Raw genomic sequence first — 20038 nt, 5'->3', positions numbered from 1 at the left:
TTGGTGAGAAGGTGACAACAGTTGGTGCGATTATTCGCAAATGGAAGAAACACAAAAGAACTGTCAATCTCCCTCGGCCTGGGGCTCCATGCAAGATCTCACCTCGTGGAGTTGCAATGATCATGAGAACGGTGAGGAATCAGCCCAGAACTACACGGGAGGATCTTGTCAATGGTCTCAAGACAGCTGGGACCATAGTCACCAAGAAAACAATTGGTAACACACTACGCCGTGAAGGACTGAAATCCTGCTGTGCCCGTAAGGTCCCCCTGCTCAAGAAAGCACATATACATGCCCGTCTGAAGTTTGCCAATGAACATCTGAATGATTCAGAGGACAACTGAGTGAAAGTGTTGTGGTCAGATGAGACCAAAATGGAGCTCTTTGGCATCAACTCAACTCGCCGTGTTTGGAGGAGGAGGAATGCTACCTATGACCCCAAGAACACCATCCCCACCGTCAAACATGGAGGTGGAAACATTATGCTTTTGGGGTGTTTTTTTCTGCTAAGGGGACAGGACAACTTCACCGCATCAAAGGGACGATGGACGGGGCCATGTACCGTCAAATCTTGGGTGAGAACCTCCTTCCCTCAATCAGGACATTGAAAATGGGTCGTGGGTGGGTATTCCAGCATGACAATGACCCAAAACACACGGCCAAGGCAACAAAGGAGTGGCTCAAGAAGAAGCACATTAAGGTCCTGGAGTGGCCTTGCCAGTCTCCAGACCTCAATCCCATAGAAAATCTGTGGAGGGAGCTGAAGGTTCGAGTTGCCAAACGTCAGCCTCGAAACCTTAATGACTTGGAGAAGATCTGCAAAGAGGAGTGGGACCAAAATCCCTCCTGAGATGTGTGCAAACCTGGTGGCCAACTACAAGAAACGTCTGACCTCTGTGATTGCCAACAAGGGTTTTGCCACCAAGTACTAAGTCATGTTTTGCAGAGGGGTAAAATACTTATTTCCCTCATTAAAATGCAAATCAATTCATAACATTTTTGACATGCGTCTTTCTGGATTTTTTTGTTGTTATTCTGTCTCTCACTGTTCAAATAAACCTGCCATTAAAATTATAGACTGATCATTTCTTTGTCAGTGGGCAAACGTACATAATCAGCAGGGGATCAAATACTTTTTTCCCTCACAATATCTGTGCGTGCAACAGGCATGTGATGATGCATCGATTCATCGATTGCAAAACTAAATTTTGATTTAAAGCTTTCGTGACTGCAGTAATTCATATTCTTAGTTTTTTCGGTAAAGTCACGTTGAAGAGAAACAACAAAATAACAAAATATATATAAAACAATAAAAAATTCTCACGACGTTTCGACCATAACTCAAACGGTCATCATCAGGTGTGTCGGTTTGCATAAATTTATTTTTAAAACGGCACATTTATTTATTTAAAACGGCACATTTATTTATTAAAAAAATGTGCCGTTTTAAAAATAAATTTATGCAAACCGACACACCTGATGATGACCGTTTGAGTTATGGTCGAAACGTCGTGAGAATTTTTTATTGTTTTATATATATTTTGTTATTTTGTTGTTTCTCTTCAACGTGACTTTACCGAAAAAACTAATAATATGATTGCAAAACTCTTTAGGTTTTTGATTCATGTATAAAATCCTTCGTATTATTCATGCATGCTGTAATTGGGCCATGTGACTGCTGCGGCCACTGGAGATTCTACATTCACCGCAATTCCTGGGTTGAGTTGCGACCCCAAACTCTTTCATCACCTCATGAGTGGGGGGGGGGCGTTTTACGTTTCGTGGTGTCGTGGGTAATGGGAGGGGGGACCAGGTGTGGCCAGAAATTTGTTTCCGTTCTCAAGTGCACAGGGGATCTGTAGCTGACATTAGCTTTCCTAAAAGTAAACACTTGAAATTTCAAACACCTGGTCAGGTGCGCTGTCAGCAACAGCTGCTGAACTGATGGAACAATGGTGGCCGGGCGTGGTTCCGCACTCTCCCATGCGCCACGCTCGTCGCTAAGCGCCGCCGCCACCACCTGCCGTGGTTCCGGCTGCTCGCCGGACTGACGGGAGGATCCTTGCGTGCGTGCGTGTTCACAGGGTGCGGAGGAGCGGCCAAGTTCACTGGCACCGAAGATTGCGGGGGGGGCGCCCCCCTCACCGGGTGCCGCCTCCCCGTCCTCGCCCGCGCCTGCGTGCCCCAGCAGTCGGGTGCTCGAGCAGCGCCGGTACAGTCACAATAATGATAATACAAATCTTGAGTTTTGTATTGCGTCGTCGTCGTCCATGCGATCTGAATCTTACGCAATTGCTGAGGAACCGCAGACGGTGAGCTGGCACTGCAAAAAAATGTCCAAGCTCTGCAATTTTGAGCCAATAAATGATTGTTTATACATGTGGGAGGAAATCCACACATGCGAGATGGAAACGCTCAATCACATACAGAAGGCACGGATTATATCAGTACTCAAGTTGCTGGGCCGCCTTCTCCTGGCACGCCAGGGTACGGCTACTCCTCGACGCCCACGGGAAGGGAGTTGGCAACGTTTGTGCGATGCAGCCGCTTCCCACTCCCCCCCAACACACACTCACTGGTAGACATTACCTACCGGGGCGCGGCCTGCACATGGCCTCACTTTGTGCTCAATTGCGCAGTTTTGTGTGCGTGCCGTAGTGCAGCAATTAGCGTGCTACACAACGAACCCGCTCAAGGCCAAGGCTGAACCAGTTCTGGGTTTCCCCCCTATGTCTTCTCAGCCTCAACTGAGTACCTGGTGTGATGTGAAAACATCGCCACTGGGGAGACAAAAGCGGCTAGGTGTGGGGTGCTGGCCATCTCTTCCCTCACAGCACTTGCCCCAAAAGTCTTTCGAGGCTCTGTGGGGGATTTTTATCTTTCCTCTTCACACGCGTTCCTCTGTGTGTGTGTGTTCACCTGCGTGCCTGTATGTGTGTAGGTTGGTGCTGAAGGAGCTGGTGGACACGGAGGCAGACTACGTGCGCGACCTCGGCCTCGTGGTGGAGGTGAGCCACCCGATCACTGTCACCTCCACCCCCCCCCCCCCCACCACTTGACTCCCTCTCTCCCCACTCCCTCTCCTACAGCCCGCTGTATGTAAGTGCGTGCGTGCATGCGTGCGTCTTGGCAGGGATACATGGCGCACATGAAGGAGGAGGGCCTGCCAGACGACATGAAGGGAAAGGACCGCATCGTGTTTGGCAACATCCTGCAGATCTACGACTGGCACCGCGAGTAAGGCCGCCCACCACGACCGCCACCACCTTGTCCCCACCGTGGGGCCACCGCCACCTTGACCCCACCGTGGGGCCACCACCACCACCTTGACCCCACCGTGGGGCCACCACCACCACCTTGACCCCAGCGTGGGGCCACCACCACCACCTTGACCCCACCGTGGGGCCACCACCACCACCTTGACCCCACCGTGGGGCCACCACCACCACCTTGTCCCCACCGTGGGGCCACCACCACCACCTTGACCCCACCGTGGGGCCACCACCACCACCTTGACCCCACCGTGGGGCCACCACCACCACCATGTCCCCACCGTGGGGCCACCACCACCACCTTGACCCCACCGTGGGGCCACCACCACCACCTTGACCCCACTGTGGGGCCGCCGCCACCTTGACCCCACCGTGGGGCCACCACCACCACCTTGACCCCACCGTGGGGCCACCACCACCACCTTGACCCCACCGTGGGGCCACCACCACCACCTTGACCCCACCGTGGGGCCGCCACCACCACCTTGACCCCACCGTGGGGCCACCACCACCACCTTCACCCCACCGTGGGGCCACCACCACCACCTTCACCCCACCGTGGGGCCACCACCACCACCTTCACCCCACCGTGGGACCACCACCACCACATTGACCCCACCATGGGGCTGCCACTGCCACCTTGACCGCAGCATAGGGCCACCACCACCTTGACCCCACCGTGGAGCCGCCACTTTTACGTTGACCCCGCCGTGGCGCCACCGCGTCGGCTCCGTGTGAAGTGAGGGATGCCAGTGAGGCTGCCATGCGCTCACCTACGAATCTCTCTCTCTCTCTCTGTGCTTTTTGCTTTCGTTTTCCCACCCTAGATTTTTCTTGGCGGAGCTACAGAAGAGCCTGGAGCAGCCAGAGAGACTGGCCTCGCTCTTCATTAAGCACGTGAGTTCTCACACGCGCTCTCTATCTCTCAATATCCATTTCGTTTGTTCGTCGCTTCCATCTCCACCTGGCACTGCTTCGTTTTGTTCACTTTGACGCGTGTGTGTGCGTGCGTGCGTGCGTGCGTGTGTGCGTGCATGTGTGTGCGTGTGCTGCAGGAGCGGAGGCTGCACATGTACATCGTGTACTGCCAGAACAAGCCCAAGTCGGAGCACATCGTCTCCGAGTACATAGACACCTACTTCGAGGTGAGGATATCATCATCATCATTTTATTATTGTGTGATTTTACCCAGGAAAGCCGAACTGAGACTCAATAATATTCTTCAGGAGGGTCCTGACAAGTTTTGTGGTAATGTTTGGAGAAAAAATGAAAATTGATAAGCATTTTGATGTTTTGGCCAATACCAGTTACATTGTGTGGTTTCCTTAGTTATGGGAAGAAGCCCACGCAGAACAGGGGGAGAACATACCAACTCCACACGGACAAGTGCCCATGTCGGGAATCACACCCAGGCCCTTCTTGCTGAGAGGCACCAGTGTTACCACTGCGCCACCCTGCCACCCCAGAGGATAATCCCACATGTCTAACCCCACAGATCAGCTGATTCTCCTGCTGGTGTCTTCCCACCTTGAGCCGGCGTGCGTGCGTGCGTTTGTTCGCAGGACCTCAAGCAGCGCATGGGCCACCGGCTGCAGCTCACCGACCTGCTCATCAAGCCCGTGCAGCGCATCATGAAGTACCAACTGCTTCTCAAGGTGTAGCAGCTAGCGAGACGCTGCCGACTTCAATCACACGCGATAAAAACCATCGGCCGTGGCGTGTGTAGTCTTCTCCAGAATCTCACGCGATGTCGCTTTCCTGTGTGCAGGACTTCCTCAAGTACACACGGCGGGCGGAGCTGGACACTGTTGAACTGGAGGTGAGAGCCACCCCTGGGCCTGCCCCAGCGGTAGCATGTTTGACGGTCGTTGCAGTGGTCTTTGATTCGAATCCGGCGGGTCACCCTGGTTAATATTGCGGGGGTATTTACCATAAGATATGCGCCGTCTGCTCTATGGTGGACGTTAAAGATCCTGCAATGTCCTTCTAAGAGACACCGCCATTCTGTGCTCTCGTCACGCTCCAAATTTGCCGAATTCTAAAAGTTATCTGCAAAACTACACAATTGGGATTACAGTACTGGTAGACCAATGTCCACTTGCAGGTCAGGTGCTGAAATTATTTTGTGCTCCACAGGGGCAGCTAGCACTGGGGGGGGTGCCCTTTTTAACATGTTGAGGTGAGATGTGATGTTAGTCGCTTGGCAGGTGTAAAGCGCCGCGGTCCGCCGCGGCGCGAAGGAGGAGGGCAGCTCCATCAAACTCAGCTCGATCCCAGTAGCGGTGCCCGGCTCGTGTCTGTTTCTGGGGAGTGGTGCAGTGTGGCCCCCGTCTCACCGTTGGCGCCATCCCCTTTCCCTGCAGAGAGCGGTGGAGGTGATGTGCGTGGTGCCCAAGCGATGCAACGACATGATGACCGTGGGGCGGCTGCAGGGATTCGAGGTGAGCGCGCGTCGCCCCACGTCGTCACCCCACGTCGTCGCCCCACGTCGTCGCCTGCGCTCTCCTTTGATCTTCGCGCACGAACGGTTTCTCCCAAAGCCAGACCCCCCCCCCCGCCACGCTGTGTCGCATGTAACACGTGAAGCGAGCATGGGGCTTACGTTTAATCTTTTTTTATTTTCTACGATATTCCACCTGGAAAATCCCTTGAGCCGGAAACGTCTCGTTTGCAATTGTACCCAGGGTATCGCGTTACATTCTAAATATATTAATTATGCAGTTTGCATTAATACAATGAATACCACACACCCAGTCAAACACACGCATAAATACAGAAGTGGTAAACACGACCGGTTCATGTAAATTGGCTGGGACTGGCGACACGAGTTGGTTGTTCTGGGAGATAGTTCCATGCTGAAACAGCTCTGTGTCTGAGCGAGAGTGCCTGTGTGGGTTTGATCCCTCGGGACGGTTAAACTGTTGTGCCTGTCGGACCGTAGAGTTAGGAGGGAGGCAAATGCCCTGCGATACTCGGGGTTTCACAGAGGGTGTCCAGGTTGTTCGTCACCTCCGACACCCACTTCCTCTCGGCAGGGGAAGCTGACGGCCCAGGGCCGCCTGGTGCTGCAGGACACGCTGCTCGTGAGCCAGACGGACGCCGGGCTGCTAGCGCGGAGCAAGGAGCGCCGCCTCTTCCTCTTTGAGCAAATCCTCATCTTCAGCGAGCCACTGGACCGCAAGCGTGGCTTCTCCCTCCCGGGGTTCCTCTTCAAGCACAGCATCAAGGCAGGCACCACGCTCGCACCACCCTCACCACCCACACACGCGCACGCATGCACGCATGTACCGCACGTACCGCGCGTACATGCTGAGCGTACACACTCACCGCATATCTCTTCACTGTACATTCTACACTTACCCACTGCCTACATCTTCACTTCACACATGCCACATGCAAGTGCTGCACATGCGCACTCAACACACACCCACGGCACATATCCACACCACACACACCTATAAAGATCCCCCTATAGCCACTAACAGGTTATTGGTGCAATGCTGTTTGCGAGAACCTATGAAGGCCAACACGGCACATGAGCGGGTGATGTGGTTAGCACGACGCCACGCCAGGCTACCTTTGTGTTCCCATTACTAGTGTTTACACACCGCACCAGGTATTAATTTAAGGCTGAGTTGATCTAGAGGAGGCCCAGGACCGGTTTAGATATTCGACACCGAGCAGAAATGGAACTGGAGTTTGTGGCGCAGTGTTAGCACACTGCACCACAACCCCGACAACTCGAGTTCACCACCGCTTCCCACACACACGCTGGGTGCGCCCGGACCGCGTACGTCATGCTCCGTTATTGGATTAGTGGCGTCTGCTTTTTCATCTCGGCGTCAGAGCCGGCCGCACCACGTGCACTGCGCATCGCCGAGCTTCAGCGGAGATTTGGTGCAGATGTCGGACGGTTCACGTTACATGTGCTGCGTAACGTGGTTGCTTTACACATTTAAATTAAATTATGCCACTTAGTAATAATCCTGCAGATGAGGGGTGTTCGTCATCTCGTGCAGAGATGTGTGCACACTGGCTGTCTTATTTTACCGTGTGTTTTCGGGGCTGAGTGGTGTGAATGGAAACACTTGGGTTGTCAAACTGAGCACGACACTCCACTACTACTAAACAATCCTTTCGTCGCCTGCGACGCTTGATGCAGCACGCCAAGTGCTGGAGGTGCCCCTCCCCCCCCGTAGTCGCGCCGATAGGAACGTAACAGCAGATAGCCACTGCGTTTGTCCAGGCTGTATAATTACGGATGATTAGCGGTCACGTCATTGAGCCCGCAGTCTGATGTTAATTCCCGTGAGCAGGGAAATCTTTTCTTTTTTAAATCTGCAGAAGATTTTCAGATCAAGTGAATGAGCAGGGTGTGGCCTGCACTCGTGCGGAGCTGGGATTAGTCATGGCTGCGTGGGAAGCATTCGTATATCGTTACATCTCAACGAGCAACGCGATTGTGCGGCGTTCCTGCCGTAACCACGCAACCAATAAATTAGCATCGCGTGCCAGAGACTCTCAGCTGCTCCTCGCATCGCGTTGGCTATCGCGGGTCGATATCCAAGCCGCCCGACCGCTCGATCGTCACCCCTTCATCAGGCTCAATCGGCCTTCTCGCTCCACCGTCTCTCGGTCGCAAGCGACGGTCCTCGACGATGCGGAGGGAAAACCAAGACGGTGCCACAACGCCGGCGCCGGCACACCAGTCCGCCAGCTGCTGCGCCCCACCCCCCAAACGTGTGCCGTTGTGCCCCCCCCCTCCAGATAAGCCAGCTGGCCCTGCAGATGGATGTGGAGGGCGACCCGTGTAAGTTTGCGGTGGCGTGGCGGAACGGCGGGGCCGGCTCCGGGGGCGGCGAGCGTTACCTGCTGCAGGCGTCGAGCCCGGAGGCGCGGCAGACCTGGGTGCACGAACTCTCCCAGCTCCTTGAGACGCAGCACAACTTCCTCAAAGGCAAGAAGCAACTCCAGCGGTGTCACGAGCCGAGACCAGTCCACCCCACACTGCCATCGTCATCTCTCACCATGCTGCAACGCAATGATCCTTCCGGCACCTGCGCACGCACCAATGTCGTCACTCCACCTCCTCGGTGGACGGCCTCTTGGACACGTTCCGCTCCTTGGCGGCCGCTCCGTTATCAGTCGTCCATCGTTCCTTTCTCATGACGCGTCCTGCCCAAGCCTTAACGGTGTGGTTGCTGTCATTAACCTGCGTAGGTTCTCTGATCCACTTCTTCCTCTCTGCGTCTCGGTGCAATTCCAAGCATGCATCTCTCCACGCTTTTTTGTGCACTTTTACTTTTCATTTTTCGCGAGTGACCGCATTGCGCCACGCGGCAGAGAGAGCGTCATACGCACTTCCAAAAAATAAACTCCCCAGCAAAACTCACGAGCTTCAAATTCTCTTCGTGTTTCCAGCATGGTCACGTCTGCCGAGTTCCTTCCCCACATACTGCACTTGCCCTGATGTTTCGCTTGTGTTTATTTTGTATTCATGAATTAAAATACTTCCCCTGCAAGTTCCTTGAGATGGACACATCTCTTTTGCGATGATTGCAAGTTGAACGTTTACTAAGGCAGCCCGCTGTCCTCTCAGCAGACCGGCGCTCACACACACGTCGCCCGCTCTTTAACGTCGTCCGCCCGCGTCTCTTTTCTCCGCAGCGCTCGTATCGCCCATCGAGTACCAGAGGAGCCAGGGCAACAGCAACTACAACAGCCTGGGCCGGTTGCGCCCACCTGCGGGTTCCTCCCCCGTGCCCGGAGTCGGCGCCTCCCCTCGTCCCCTCTCCTCCATGGCCGCCTACAGTGGAGGGGGTGCGGCGACGGTCAAGGGTTCCGGGGCTGAAGAGGTCCTCTCCCCTGTCGGCCGGAACACCTCTCTGCCGGCGCTCAACCACCCGAGCTTAAAAGAGAGCGACGGCCCTATCGCGGGTGCATCGTCCGCGGGGACGGTGGGGTCCGGCGGCGAGGCCGTCGGCCACAACTCCGGCTTTCCCACGCTGCGCTCGCCAAGGGGGCTGGAGCACAAGGGCTCGGCCCCGGCGCTGCTGTCGCCCGGCGCTGGCGGGGAGCCCAAGGAGCGAGCGGTGGCCACGGAAGTCCCGCACGGCAGCATTCGGAGGACGGACAGCGGCCTGCACGGCTCGTCCGGCTCGGGCACGAGCCTGGAGGAGGCAGAGACGCGCGGCGTGCAGGGCGTTGGAAACACCGTGCCCCAGGGCAAGCCGCCACCGGGCAGTCCTCCGCCAGACGGGGGGTCCCCTCTCCGCTCCGCGTACTCCTCCCCGTCCCGTCTCCCCAGGGACCTGTCGCTGCCCCCGCTGAGCCCCTTTCCTCCACCCAGCCCCTCCTCCAGCTCCGGCAAAACCTCTTTCTGGAGCACGGACCCAGCGTCGCCGGCCAACCGGCACGGGGTGTTCAGCTTTCCCGGCGACGGGGACTCGCTGCCGCGGCGCGCCAGGCGACCACCGTCTGGCCGCGATGCGGACAGACTCAGCAACTGCTCCACCGCCAGCGAGCACTCGCTGCAGAGCACCGGGGTAAGCGGCGGATGTACGCACACCCCGTGTCCATTGTAAACTCACACACGTTGTGCGTGTGTTTTCTGCTTCTCTGCAGTTCACGTGAGCCGTATGTGTCGTGAAGCTGTATGCCGTACTGCAGTCAGACCTGCGTTTTAGACTATCGTGGTTTTTTTTTAAACAAAGTTGCTGAGCAAAGGCAAAAAATGTCAAACGGCCAGTAACAAACATCACGATCAAAAGTCCTAATAGCTAAGATTTTACATGTTTCTTGAGATGTTAACTACCTCGCCTGGTATACAGGATGTCGTGGGTTCGATCCCAACCCTGACGTCTGCTGTATATTTGGAGTTTGCATGTTCTCCCCGTGGTCGCTTGGATTTTTCCCTGGGTCCTTAGGTTGTTCCCTCTGGATTTATAAATGTGCGTTGGGAGTATTGGCTGCGATTAATTTATACGTGATAAGCCACTTCGTTGAGCTATCATTTGTGGCCAGGTCACTTCTGAAAAGGAGTTATATAGCTCAATGGGCCCTACGTGTAAACTATATAGTTTAGTTTTAGTTTAAATTGAGTAAGCTTGGGAAGAGATCATGGGAGGGAAATTCTATAGTGGAGCAGGGAGAGGGAAAAAGCAGTGTGATTAGTGAGTAGGTGTGTGAGTGGGTAAGAGAGTGAGTAGGTTGGTGAATGGGTAAGTGGGTGAGTAAGTGGGTGAGTAAGTGGGTTGTTGTGACCAGCGGTGTAGTGGTTGAACAGTGTGGATGACACGAAACAGGCGGTTTCATAGCCAAAGTCCTCACCGTGGGTGGAGGAATCAACAAGCAAATCTGATAGTAGTAGTAGCAGCAGCGACAGAAGAACAATCTGATAGGGAGATGGCTCAAAAGGCCTCATGTGCTGTGCGGACGCCGGTATTTGTGTAAGAGTGAGACTCCGCTAATATCCGCCTGCCGGCGCCTGCAGTCCCAGGGGGAGGACACCGGGAGCTCTGGCGGCGGCGGCGCCTGCATGCTGGTGACGGCAGATTACCACGCCGTGCGCGAGGACGAGGTGAGCGTGGCCCAGGGCGAGGTGGTGCAGGTGTTGGCTACCAACCAGCAGAACCTCTACCTGGTGTACCGCGCCGCCACCCCCACCTGCCCCGCCGCGGAGGGCTGGATTCCGGGCCACGTGCTGGGCCACGCGGGGCAAGGCTCCAGCGGCAGCGCCGCTAGGGAGGTCACCAGCGAATACGGAGTCAGGTGCGGCTGCGTCACGGTGTGGGGGGTCCACGGGAATGGGGGCATGGGGAGGGGGCAGTGGGGAGGGGCAGTGGGGAGGGCGCCATGATAGTATATATTTATGTTGAACTTCTTTTGCACCGTACGTAGCCAACCGTGCTAATCGGAGGTGCGATTTCTGTTTATTCTTTGCGCACTCTGTGTGTTGTTGGTGTGTGTGTAAGTTTGTGCTGTGTGTTGTGTGAGTTTTTGTTACGTGTGTGCTCTGTGTGTGTGCTGTGTTGATTGTGGTTGTGTATGACTGTTGCTGTGTGTGATTGTGAATGTGTCATGGTGCTGGTCGCTTCACAGGAAGTCCCCGTCGTGGCACGCCGCGTTCCGGTTGCGCCGGAGGGAGAGTCGGGGCGAAGGTCGCTCGGACGAGTCTCCACACAAGAGCCGCGACCCTCACCGCGTCATCGTCAAGGTGGGGAGTGAAACAGAGGGCTCACCTGGGAATCTTATCAGAACTAAAGTCTTGTTCTCCATCTGTTTCTTCCGTACTAACACCTGGATTTACCGACTTGAACTGCAATCGTAAATATGGGGCCTGCATCGTTTTGCCACTGTGATCAGCACACTGCGTGTCTGTCTCTAATCGGCTCGTTAGTAGCTCTGCCTGCCTGTCTGTGTCGGTTACTGCCTGTGTGTGTGTGCCTGTCTACCTGTCTCTTTGCCTCCTTACCACTGCAACCTCCCCGTTGCCTCCTGCCTCCTGCTGTGCGGACGCTGCTGGCAGGACTCGCCTGTCTCTCCCGACTGCGAGTGGGACGAGACCCAGCCTAACACTAACGTGGAGGTAGCGACACTAACAACCCTAACCGCAGCACGGCCGCCCTCGCGATAACAGCACTCTAACCACAGCAACGCGACTAATCTCATCACCCCTAACGTCGGGTCCTCTGGAGGGCTGTGTTTGGTGGGGTCGGGGGAATGTGCAGCAGTGTCTGCTGCTGTATCTCTTGACAGCAGGCTCTGCTTGGGTGGATAGACTTTTGCCAGAAATAGTTATCTGGCACTTGGGAAGCTCGGCCCGGTCGCGGGCATCATCGCTGCTCAGCCCGGCAGCCCGTTCCCATGACGAGTGAGCACCTACAGTAAGGGAAAAAAGTATTTGATCCCCTGCTGATTTTGTACGTTTGCCCACTGACAAAGAAATGATCAGTCTATAATTTTAATGGTAGGTTTATTTGAACAGTGAGAGACAGAATAACAACAACAAAATCCAGAAAAACGCATGTCAAAATTTTTATAAATTGATTTGCATTTTAATGAGGGAAATAAGTATTTTACCCCTCTGCAAAACATGACTTAGTACTTGGTGGCAAAACCCTTGTTGGCAATCACAGAGGTCAGACGTTTCTTGTAGTTGGCCACCAGGTTTGCACACATCTCAGGAAGGATTTTGTCCCACTCCTCTTTGCAGATCTTCTCCAAGTCATTAAGATTTCGAGGCTGACGTTTGGCAACTCGAACCTTCAGCTCCCTCCACAGATTTTCTATGGGATTAAGGTCTGGAGACTGGCTAGGCCACTCCAGGACCTTAATGTGCTTCTTCTTGAGCCACTCCTTTGTTGCCTTGGCCATGTGTTTTGGGTCATTGTCATGCTGGAATACCCATCCACGACCCATTTGGCTGAGGGAAGGAGGTTCTCACCCAAGATTTGACGGAACATGGCCCCGTCCATCGTCCCTTTGATGCGGTGAAGGTGTCCTGTCCCCTTAGCAGAAAAACACCCCCAAAGCATAATGTTTCCACCTCCATGTTTGACGGTGGGGATGGTGTTCTTGGAGTCATAAGCAGCATTCCTCCTCCTCCAAACACGGCGATTTGAGTTGATGCCAAAGAGCTCCATTTTGGTCTCATTGACCACAACACTTTCACCCAGTTGTCTTCTGAATCATTCAGATGTTCATTGGCAAACTTCAGACGGGCCTGTATATGTGCTTTCTTGAGTAGAGGGACCTTGCGGGCGCTGCAGCATTTCAGTCCTTCACGGCGTAGTGTGTTACCAATTGTTTTCTTGGTGACTATGGTCCCAGCTGCCTTGAGATCATTGACAAGATCCTCCCGTGTAGTTATGGGCTGATTCCTCACCGTTCTCATGATCATTGCAACTCCACGAGGTGAGATCTTGCATGGAGCTTCAGGCCGAGGGAGATTGACAGTTATTTTGTGTTTCTTCCATTTGCGAATAATCGCACCAACTGTTGTCACCTTCTCACCAAGCTGTTTGGCAATGGTCTTGTAGCCCATTCCAGCCACGTGTAGGTCTACAATCTTGTCCCTGACATCCTTGGAGAGCTCTTTGGTCTTGGACATGGTGGAGAGTTTGGAATCTGATTGATCGATTGCTTCTGTGGACAGGTGTAGTTTATACAGGTAACAAGCTGATATTAGGAGCACTCCCTTTAAGAGTGTGCTCCTAATCTCAGCTCGTTACCTGTATAAAAGACACCTGGGAGCCAGAAATCTTTCTAATTGATAGGGGGTCAAATACTTATTTCCCTCATTAAAATGCAAATCAATTTATACAATTTTTGACATGCGTTTTTCCGGATTTTTTTGTTGTTTTTCTGTCTCTCACTGTCCAAATAAACCTATCATTAAAATTATAGACTAATAATTTCTTTGTCAGTGGGCAAACGTACAAAATCAGCAGGGGATCAAATACTTTTTTCCCTCACTGTACACTGCTGGGATGTAACTTTCGTCCCCGTCTCCATGTGACGAGGAGTTGGTGTCTCTCAGTGCGCATTCCGAAGCCTGACTTTTATCTCCATCTTTTTAATTTTGCAGTTGCTGAATCCAAACGTCATTTACGAAGGTGAGCCCAATATTGGTCCACGTCATATTTTCACCAATCCCGTTGTCGCAAAATGTTGTACTTGATAAGTGTGTTCAATGAAGCACGGAGAGATGCATGCTTAGGAGTTACCTTGAGAGAACAAATGGAGGTTAAAGGCAAAATTATAATTTTGAAGAAAAGTCTGCGCTTGGGCACGGACTAGAAGGGCCGATGGTCAAGAATCATAATGGAGTGGCAGCCCAAGAATGAAACACATCGGAGAGAACGTCCACCGAGGAGATGGAGCGATTGGATCAATTGATGTGCAGGTGCTGGGTGTATTGTTTAATCGCAAGATTGTGAGAGGTGACGGCAGCTTAGGGAGGCCTTCATTCAGCACAGTGGATTGCTCATGGCTGATGACGATAATGATTGAATTCTGTTCCCTTAGACAGCTGGTATATAGATGAAACCCCAGTGTGTGTCTGGAGTTCACCGCACACAGCTCAAAGCTTGTTGTTGTCGTTGTCGCGGTCATCGTTGTTGTTGTCCATTGTTGTCACTGTCGTTGTTGTTGTTGTCGTTGTTGCGGTCATTGTTGTTGTTGTCACTGTCGTTGTTGTCACTGTCGTTGTTGTTGTCACTGTCGTTGTTGTTGTCATTGTTGTCACTGTCGTTGTTGTTGTCACTGTCGTTGTTGTTGTCACTGTCGTTGTTGTTTCACTGTCGTTGTTGTTGTCATTGTTGTCACTGTCGTTGTTGTTTCACTGTCGTTATTGTTGTCACTGTCATTGTTGTCACTGTCGTTGTTGTTTCACGGTCGTTGTTGTTGTCATTGTTGCCACTGTCGTTGTTGTCATTGTTGTCACTGTCGTTGTTGTTTCATTGTTGTTGTTATTGTTGTCACTGTCGTTGTTGTCATTGTTGTCACTGTCGTTGTTGTTGTCACTGTCGTTGTTGTCACTGTCGTTGTTGTTGTCACTGTCGTTGTTGTTTCACTGTCGTTGTTGTCATTGTTGTCACTGTCATTGTTGTTGTCATTGTTGTCACTGTCGTTGTTGTTGTCACTGTCGTTGTTGTCACTGTCGTTGTTGTCACTGTCGTTGTTGTTTCACTGTCGTTGTTGTTGTCATTGTTGTCACTGTCGTTGTTGTTGTCATTGTTGTCACTGTCGTTGTTTCATTGTCGTTGTTGTTATTGTTGTCACTGTCGTTGTTGTCATTGTTGTCACTGTCGTTGTTGTTGTCACTGTTGTTGTTGTTGTCAATGTCGTTGTTGGTGTCATTGTTGTCACTGTCGTTGTTGTTGTTGTCACTGTCGTTGTTGTTGTTGTCACTGTTGTCACTGTCCTTGTTGTTGTCACTGTCGTTGTTATTGTTGTCACTGTCGTTGTTGTTGTCATTGTTGTCACTGTCGTTGTTGTCACTGTCGTTGTTGTTTCACTGTCGTTGTTGTTGTCATTGTTGTCACTGTCGTTGTTGTTGTCATTGTTGTCACTGTCGTTGTTGTTGTCATTGTCGTTGTTGTTGTTGTCACTGTCGTTGTCATTGTTGTCACTGTCGTTGTTGTTGTCATTGTTGTCACTGTCGTTGTTGTCATTGTCGTTGTTGTCACTGTCGTTGTTGTTTCACTGTCGTTGTTGTCATTGTTGTTGTTGTCACTGTCGTTGTTGTTGTCACTGTCGTTGTTATTGTTGTCACTGTCGTTGTTGTCATTGTTGTCACTGTCGTTGTTATTGTCGTTGTTGTCACTGTCGTTGTTGTTGTCACTGTCGTCATTGTTGTCATTGTTGTCACTGTCGTTGTTGTCATTGTTGTCACTGTCGTTATTGTTGTTATTGTTGTTATTGTTGTCACTGTCGTTGTTGTTGTCGTTGTCATTGTTGTCACTGTCGTTGTTGTTGTTGTCGTTGTTGTTGTCACTGTCGTTGTTGTTGTCACTGTCGTTGTTGTTGTCATTGTTGTCACTGTCGTTATTGTTGTCACTGTCGTTATTGTTGTCACTGTCGTTGTTATTGTCATTGTTGTCACTGTCGTCATTGTTGTCATTGTTGTCACTGTCGTTGTTGTCATTGTTGTCACTGTTGTTATTGTTGTTGTCATTGTTGTCATTGTTGTCACTGTCGTTGTTGTCGTTGTTGTTGTCATTGTTGTCACTGTCGTTGTTGTCATTGTTGTTATTGTTGTCACTGTCGTTGTTGTCGTTGTTGTCACTGTCGTTGTTGTTGTCGTTGTCATTGTTGTCACTGTCGTTGTTGTTGTCGTGCAGTTGCCCCGGAGTTCCTTCACCCCGTGCAGGATACAAGTTGTGGTATCGGCGAGACGGCCACCCTGCGGTGCAAGGTGTGCGGTCGCCCGCGCGCTACCGTGGTATGGCGTGGTCCGGGACAGGCCAACATCACTCCCAGCAGCAACAAGTACACGCTCGCGTACAGGTGAGCGCCGCCACGCACAGCCGGCCTTCACCCTCCCGCACGCCCGGCACAGGTAGATTCATTGATCGCCACTTTGTGAGGAAGTCAACAGTGTGGAATTTCTACTGCTGGCTCACAGCTGCAAGCAGGAGATTAGCACCGCTTTCTTGCTCATTTGAGCAGGAATTCCCTTTGGGGATTTCAGAAGTAGTTCTGTAGTGTCATATTTTGGGGCTGTCCTGAGAAAAAAGGCGGTGTTACTCTCCTCGCTGTGAGCATTCCGAGTGTAGATTTCTTCATCTGGAGACACGACACCAAGAGCACGAATAAGGAAAAGTTTGCACACCCCCTGCTCCGAAGCCACGGTGATCGTACACAACTCGGATAAAGCGTCACAACAAAAAGTTTCCGCCCAATTGTTTACATTTCCCACCGTTATGTGGAATCGCATCAATTCCACTTGTAGGAGCGACTTATTCCGAGAGGGCCTGGCGGCCCATTTCACCAGGGTTCGAATAAAATTGGTGAAAAGGAAAAGAGTGTGAGGGGGCAGGGGTGGCGGCCGAGCGGGGGGCGTGTGCTGAGATGTCGTGGTGTCGCGGCCGGCAGTGACTCTGGGGAGGCGACGCTCAAGATCCACAGCGTAATGCCGCAGGACGGCGGGCTGTACTCCTGCGTGGCCAGCAATGACGTGGGAGCCTCCACCTCGTCGGCAACGCTCCGCGTGCAGGGTACGCCCCTTCCTCCTCCCTTCTCTTCCGCGACGCACTTCATTTATTATTTTGGTGCGATGCTCCGTCCGTCGTCAAACAAGAAGACCGAGCGGCTCCCCGTGGTCTCACGCTCGCAGGGGTGCCGGGAGCTCCGGGCCGCCCCGTGGCCCAGGAGCGGAGCAGCTCCTCTGTGTTCCTGCGGTGGCCGGCGCCTGCCAGCACCGGCAACTGCCCAATCTCAAGCTACACCGTGGAGTACCGCGAGGAGGGTATGGGCGCTCACTCTCCACGCTCCCTGTCTGTCACAGGAGACCAACTAAGCATAGAGATTGCCAGTGTGCCTCATGCATCAGATTATCGCTGAAATCGCAGCGCAGGGGTGATCTGTTTGCGGGGAGCGGACATGGCGTAGGCGCTGGAGCACATGGCCCAGCGTTCGCCGCTTGTTGCAGAGGTCCGCAGTTTGAATCCGGCACGTCGCCCTGGTTATTACTGCAGGTGTATTAACCATAAATTACAATGCTCCATCTGCTTTAAAGTGGATGTTAAAGATCGCCTGACATCATTTGAAATGTGTGGGCTGTTGGGTGCAGGCATAATGGTCCCCAATTTGCCAAATAGCAATAATTAACCTCTTCAGGCAAACTAATGCCCAGTAGCAGGCCAGGTGCTGAGTCGCCTTGTGCCGCGCAGGGGCATTTGGCACTGGAGCTGCCCTTTCAAATGCGTCGAGGTAAGACGTGACGTGTGCCGCTTGTCGCGTGCGACGGGCTCGGTGCAGCCAGTGCAGCGGAGCGGGCGTAACGGCGCGTGCATCTTGCAGGCATGCCAGGCTGGCAGCACGTGGTGACGTCCACGCTGGAGACCTTCCTGCTGGTGGAGGAGCTCAGCGCCGGTGGGCAGTATCAGTTCCGAGTGAGCGCCAGCAACCCATGGGGGATCAGCTCGCCCAGCGAGCCGTCCACGTTCATCGCCCTGCCCAGCGACCCAGGCACTGGCGTGCACCGACACAAGCACACGGTCGCTCCGCCACGGCTCTAATTCACAATCAGTCACCGTTCACTGCCTCCTCCTCCCTCCTGCCCTGTCCCCCCCATCCCTACTCCCTCTCACCCCGCTCGTCACTTACCGACTTGAAATACTGCTGTCGTATCTTGGGTGGAGAACCCAGTTCCTACCTCACTGCACTTGTCAGGGTGATTGATGATCCAGCACTCACTAATTCACTCCAATCGCTCGCTCACTTACTGACAGTGTTATTACTCTTTCATCTCCACTACCATGGCTACTGTTCCCGTGAACCTCACTTGTTGATTCCTCCACCCGTGTGAAGAATCGGTCTACCAGACCGTTCTGTCTCATTCACACTGTGTTCAAACACTGCGCACTTGGAGGTCACAACACACATTCACTCATTCACTTGCCCACTCATTTACCGCACTGCAGGTCACGACACTTCTCTTTCTGCTTCTACCCTCACACTGCTGCATTTTGGAATTCCCTTCCATGGTCTCTTTCCCCAAGCTGTTACAGTAAATTCAAGACGCGTGTTCACTCTGTTTGTGTTATAACTTTGATGGTGCTGTTTGTTGCTAACCGCATGACGAGTTGGGCCTGTGCTCATCAACTGTGTAAAAAAAACCCACTGTAACCTTTGGCGGTGTGAGTCGCCACAATTTATGGATTGTAAAGGTGAAAAGTCATTTCCCTTCGCGGTGCAGATGCCAGCAGTGATGGATTGCGTACGGTCTGGAAGGACAACTTCGACAGCACCTACGCCGAGCTCGCCGAGATTGGACGGTGAGGCCCTCCTCCACTCTGCGCGAGACCCCCCCCGTCGCCTGACCGTCCCCCCCACCGCTCCCCCCTGCCCCCCCCCCCCGCCACGTTCGAGCCGCACGGCGCCCTCAGCGCGCCACGTCGTTTCCTGTGCCGCCGCAGGGGCCGGTTCTCGGTGGTGCGACGCTGCCTGCAAAAGGGCAGCCCCCGCGAAGTGGCGGCCAAGTTCGTGAGCAAGAAGCTGAAGCGGAAGGAGCAGGTGGCGCACGAGGCGGCCGTGCTGCGCAACCTGCAGCACCCGCAGCTGCCGTCGCTGCTGGACACCTACGAGACGTCGTCGAGCTTCGTGCTAGTGCTGGAACTGTGAGTCGCGTTTCCTTCCCTTTCTGTCTCAGCCAGTGCTCATGCAACACAAGCTACCCATTGAAAAATCGCCATTCTCGCCTGCGACGTGTGAACGGCACTACTGGGGAGGCAAATGCGATTGGACATAGTGCTAGCCACCACACCATCGTGTGGCATATTGGCCATCAAAAGTCGCTCGCTAACAGAACTTGCCCCAACAGTCTGTTAAGGCTATAGGTGGAACTTTGTCTGTTTGTCCTGCAGATTGCCAGATGGTCGTCTACTTGACCACGTGGTCCGACGGGGAGAGCTGACGGAGGAGAGCGTGGCGGGCTACCTGCGGGACACCTTGCACGCGCTGCAATACCTGCACAATTGTCGCATTGCCCACCTGGACATCAAGGTGACCATTCTTAGCAAAACTCTGCATGCAGGGCATCCGACCTGTGATCCATGTGCAGTATAATGCGTCCCTCTTGTCCATTCAATTTCTTGCAGTGTTGCCAGCTTATGTGCGTCTTGTCTGTCTGTTTGTAGCCTGTGTTGAGAATGGTAGATAGTATGGATATTTTTTTTGTATGAGCTCACGATGCTCTGTTGTGGAGCGTTACGTGTAACATATTCCAACAGCCTATGGGCCTTCCTTACCAATGTTACCCAAAGACTCTTTGACAGAGCCCTGTCCGGCACACAGAGAAGGCATAATGTCACATGTTCCAGTAATTCAACCGTGTTAATATATTTATATATATTAAAATAGCTTTGTTCATGCATATTACTTCTAAAAACGCAATAGAGTTTGTAATGCGCAGTTTCCGTACAGAGGCGTGGGAAACCGCAGGCAAGAGGAAAGGCAGTCAGAATTGGCATCAACAGTTGCCCAAGTTCTCTGGTCCTATATTGGGATGTTTGGCCAACTTCATTACTGGGTGGCCCAAA

The 20038-nt window shown here is 53.0% G+C and overlaps 1 protein-coding gene across 6 annotated transcripts in view; it reads left to right on the top strand.

Annotated features, from left to right (window-relative positions):
• LOC116941117 (kalirin-like) overlaps positions 1-20038 on the top strand; it is a 94853-nt gene that overhangs the window by 72208 nt on the left and 2607 nt on the right. For 5 of the 6 annotated variants that reach the window (XM_032951801.2, XM_032951796.2, XM_032951798.2 and 2 more), the window contains 22 exons: positions 2085-2212; positions 2942-3008; positions 3134-3237; positions 4100-4169; positions 4328-4417; positions 4835-4927; positions 5041-5091; positions 5636-5713; positions 6308-6499; positions 8040-8229; positions 8940-9817; positions 10765-11042; positions 11373-11487; positions 11800-11859; positions 13861-13888; positions 16118-16283; positions 16872-16993; positions 17113-17244; positions 17799-17966; positions 18697-18775; positions 18917-19117; positions 19364-19502. In XM_032951801.2, coding sequence (XP_032807692.1) covers positions 2085-2212; positions 2942-3008; positions 3134-3237; positions 4100-4169; positions 4328-4417; positions 4835-4927; positions 5041-5091; positions 5636-5713; positions 6308-6499; positions 8040-8229; positions 8940-9817; positions 10765-11042; positions 11373-11487; positions 11800-11859; positions 13861-13888; positions 16118-16283; positions 16872-16993; positions 17113-17244; positions 17799-17966; positions 18697-18775; positions 18917-19117; positions 19364-19502 — 3429 coding nt within the window. The remainder of the gene's footprint in view (positions 1-2084; positions 2213-2941; positions 3009-3133; positions 3238-4099; positions 4170-4327; positions 4418-4834; positions 4928-5040; positions 5092-5635; positions 5714-6307; positions 6500-8039; positions 8230-8939; positions 9818-10764; positions 11043-11372; positions 11488-11799; positions 11860-13860; positions 13889-16117; positions 16284-16871; positions 16994-17112; positions 17245-17798; positions 17967-18696; positions 18776-18916; positions 19118-19363; positions 19503-20038) is intronic. The other variant, XM_032951799.2, reaches the window with a different exon arrangement.

Source organism: Petromyzon marinus, chromosome 10, assembly GCF_048934315.1.
Source record: "Petromyzon marinus isolate PM22_M1 ecotype Great Lakes invasive population chromosome 10, UKy_Petmar_22M1.pri1.0, whole genome shotgun sequence".
NCBI classification, from domain to species: Eukaryota; Metazoa; Chordata; class Hyperoartia; order Petromyzontiformes; family Petromyzontidae; genus Petromyzon; species Petromyzon marinus.
Note: the sequence above shows the minus strand (reverse complement) of the source record. Positions and strands in the feature narration are given on the sequence as shown.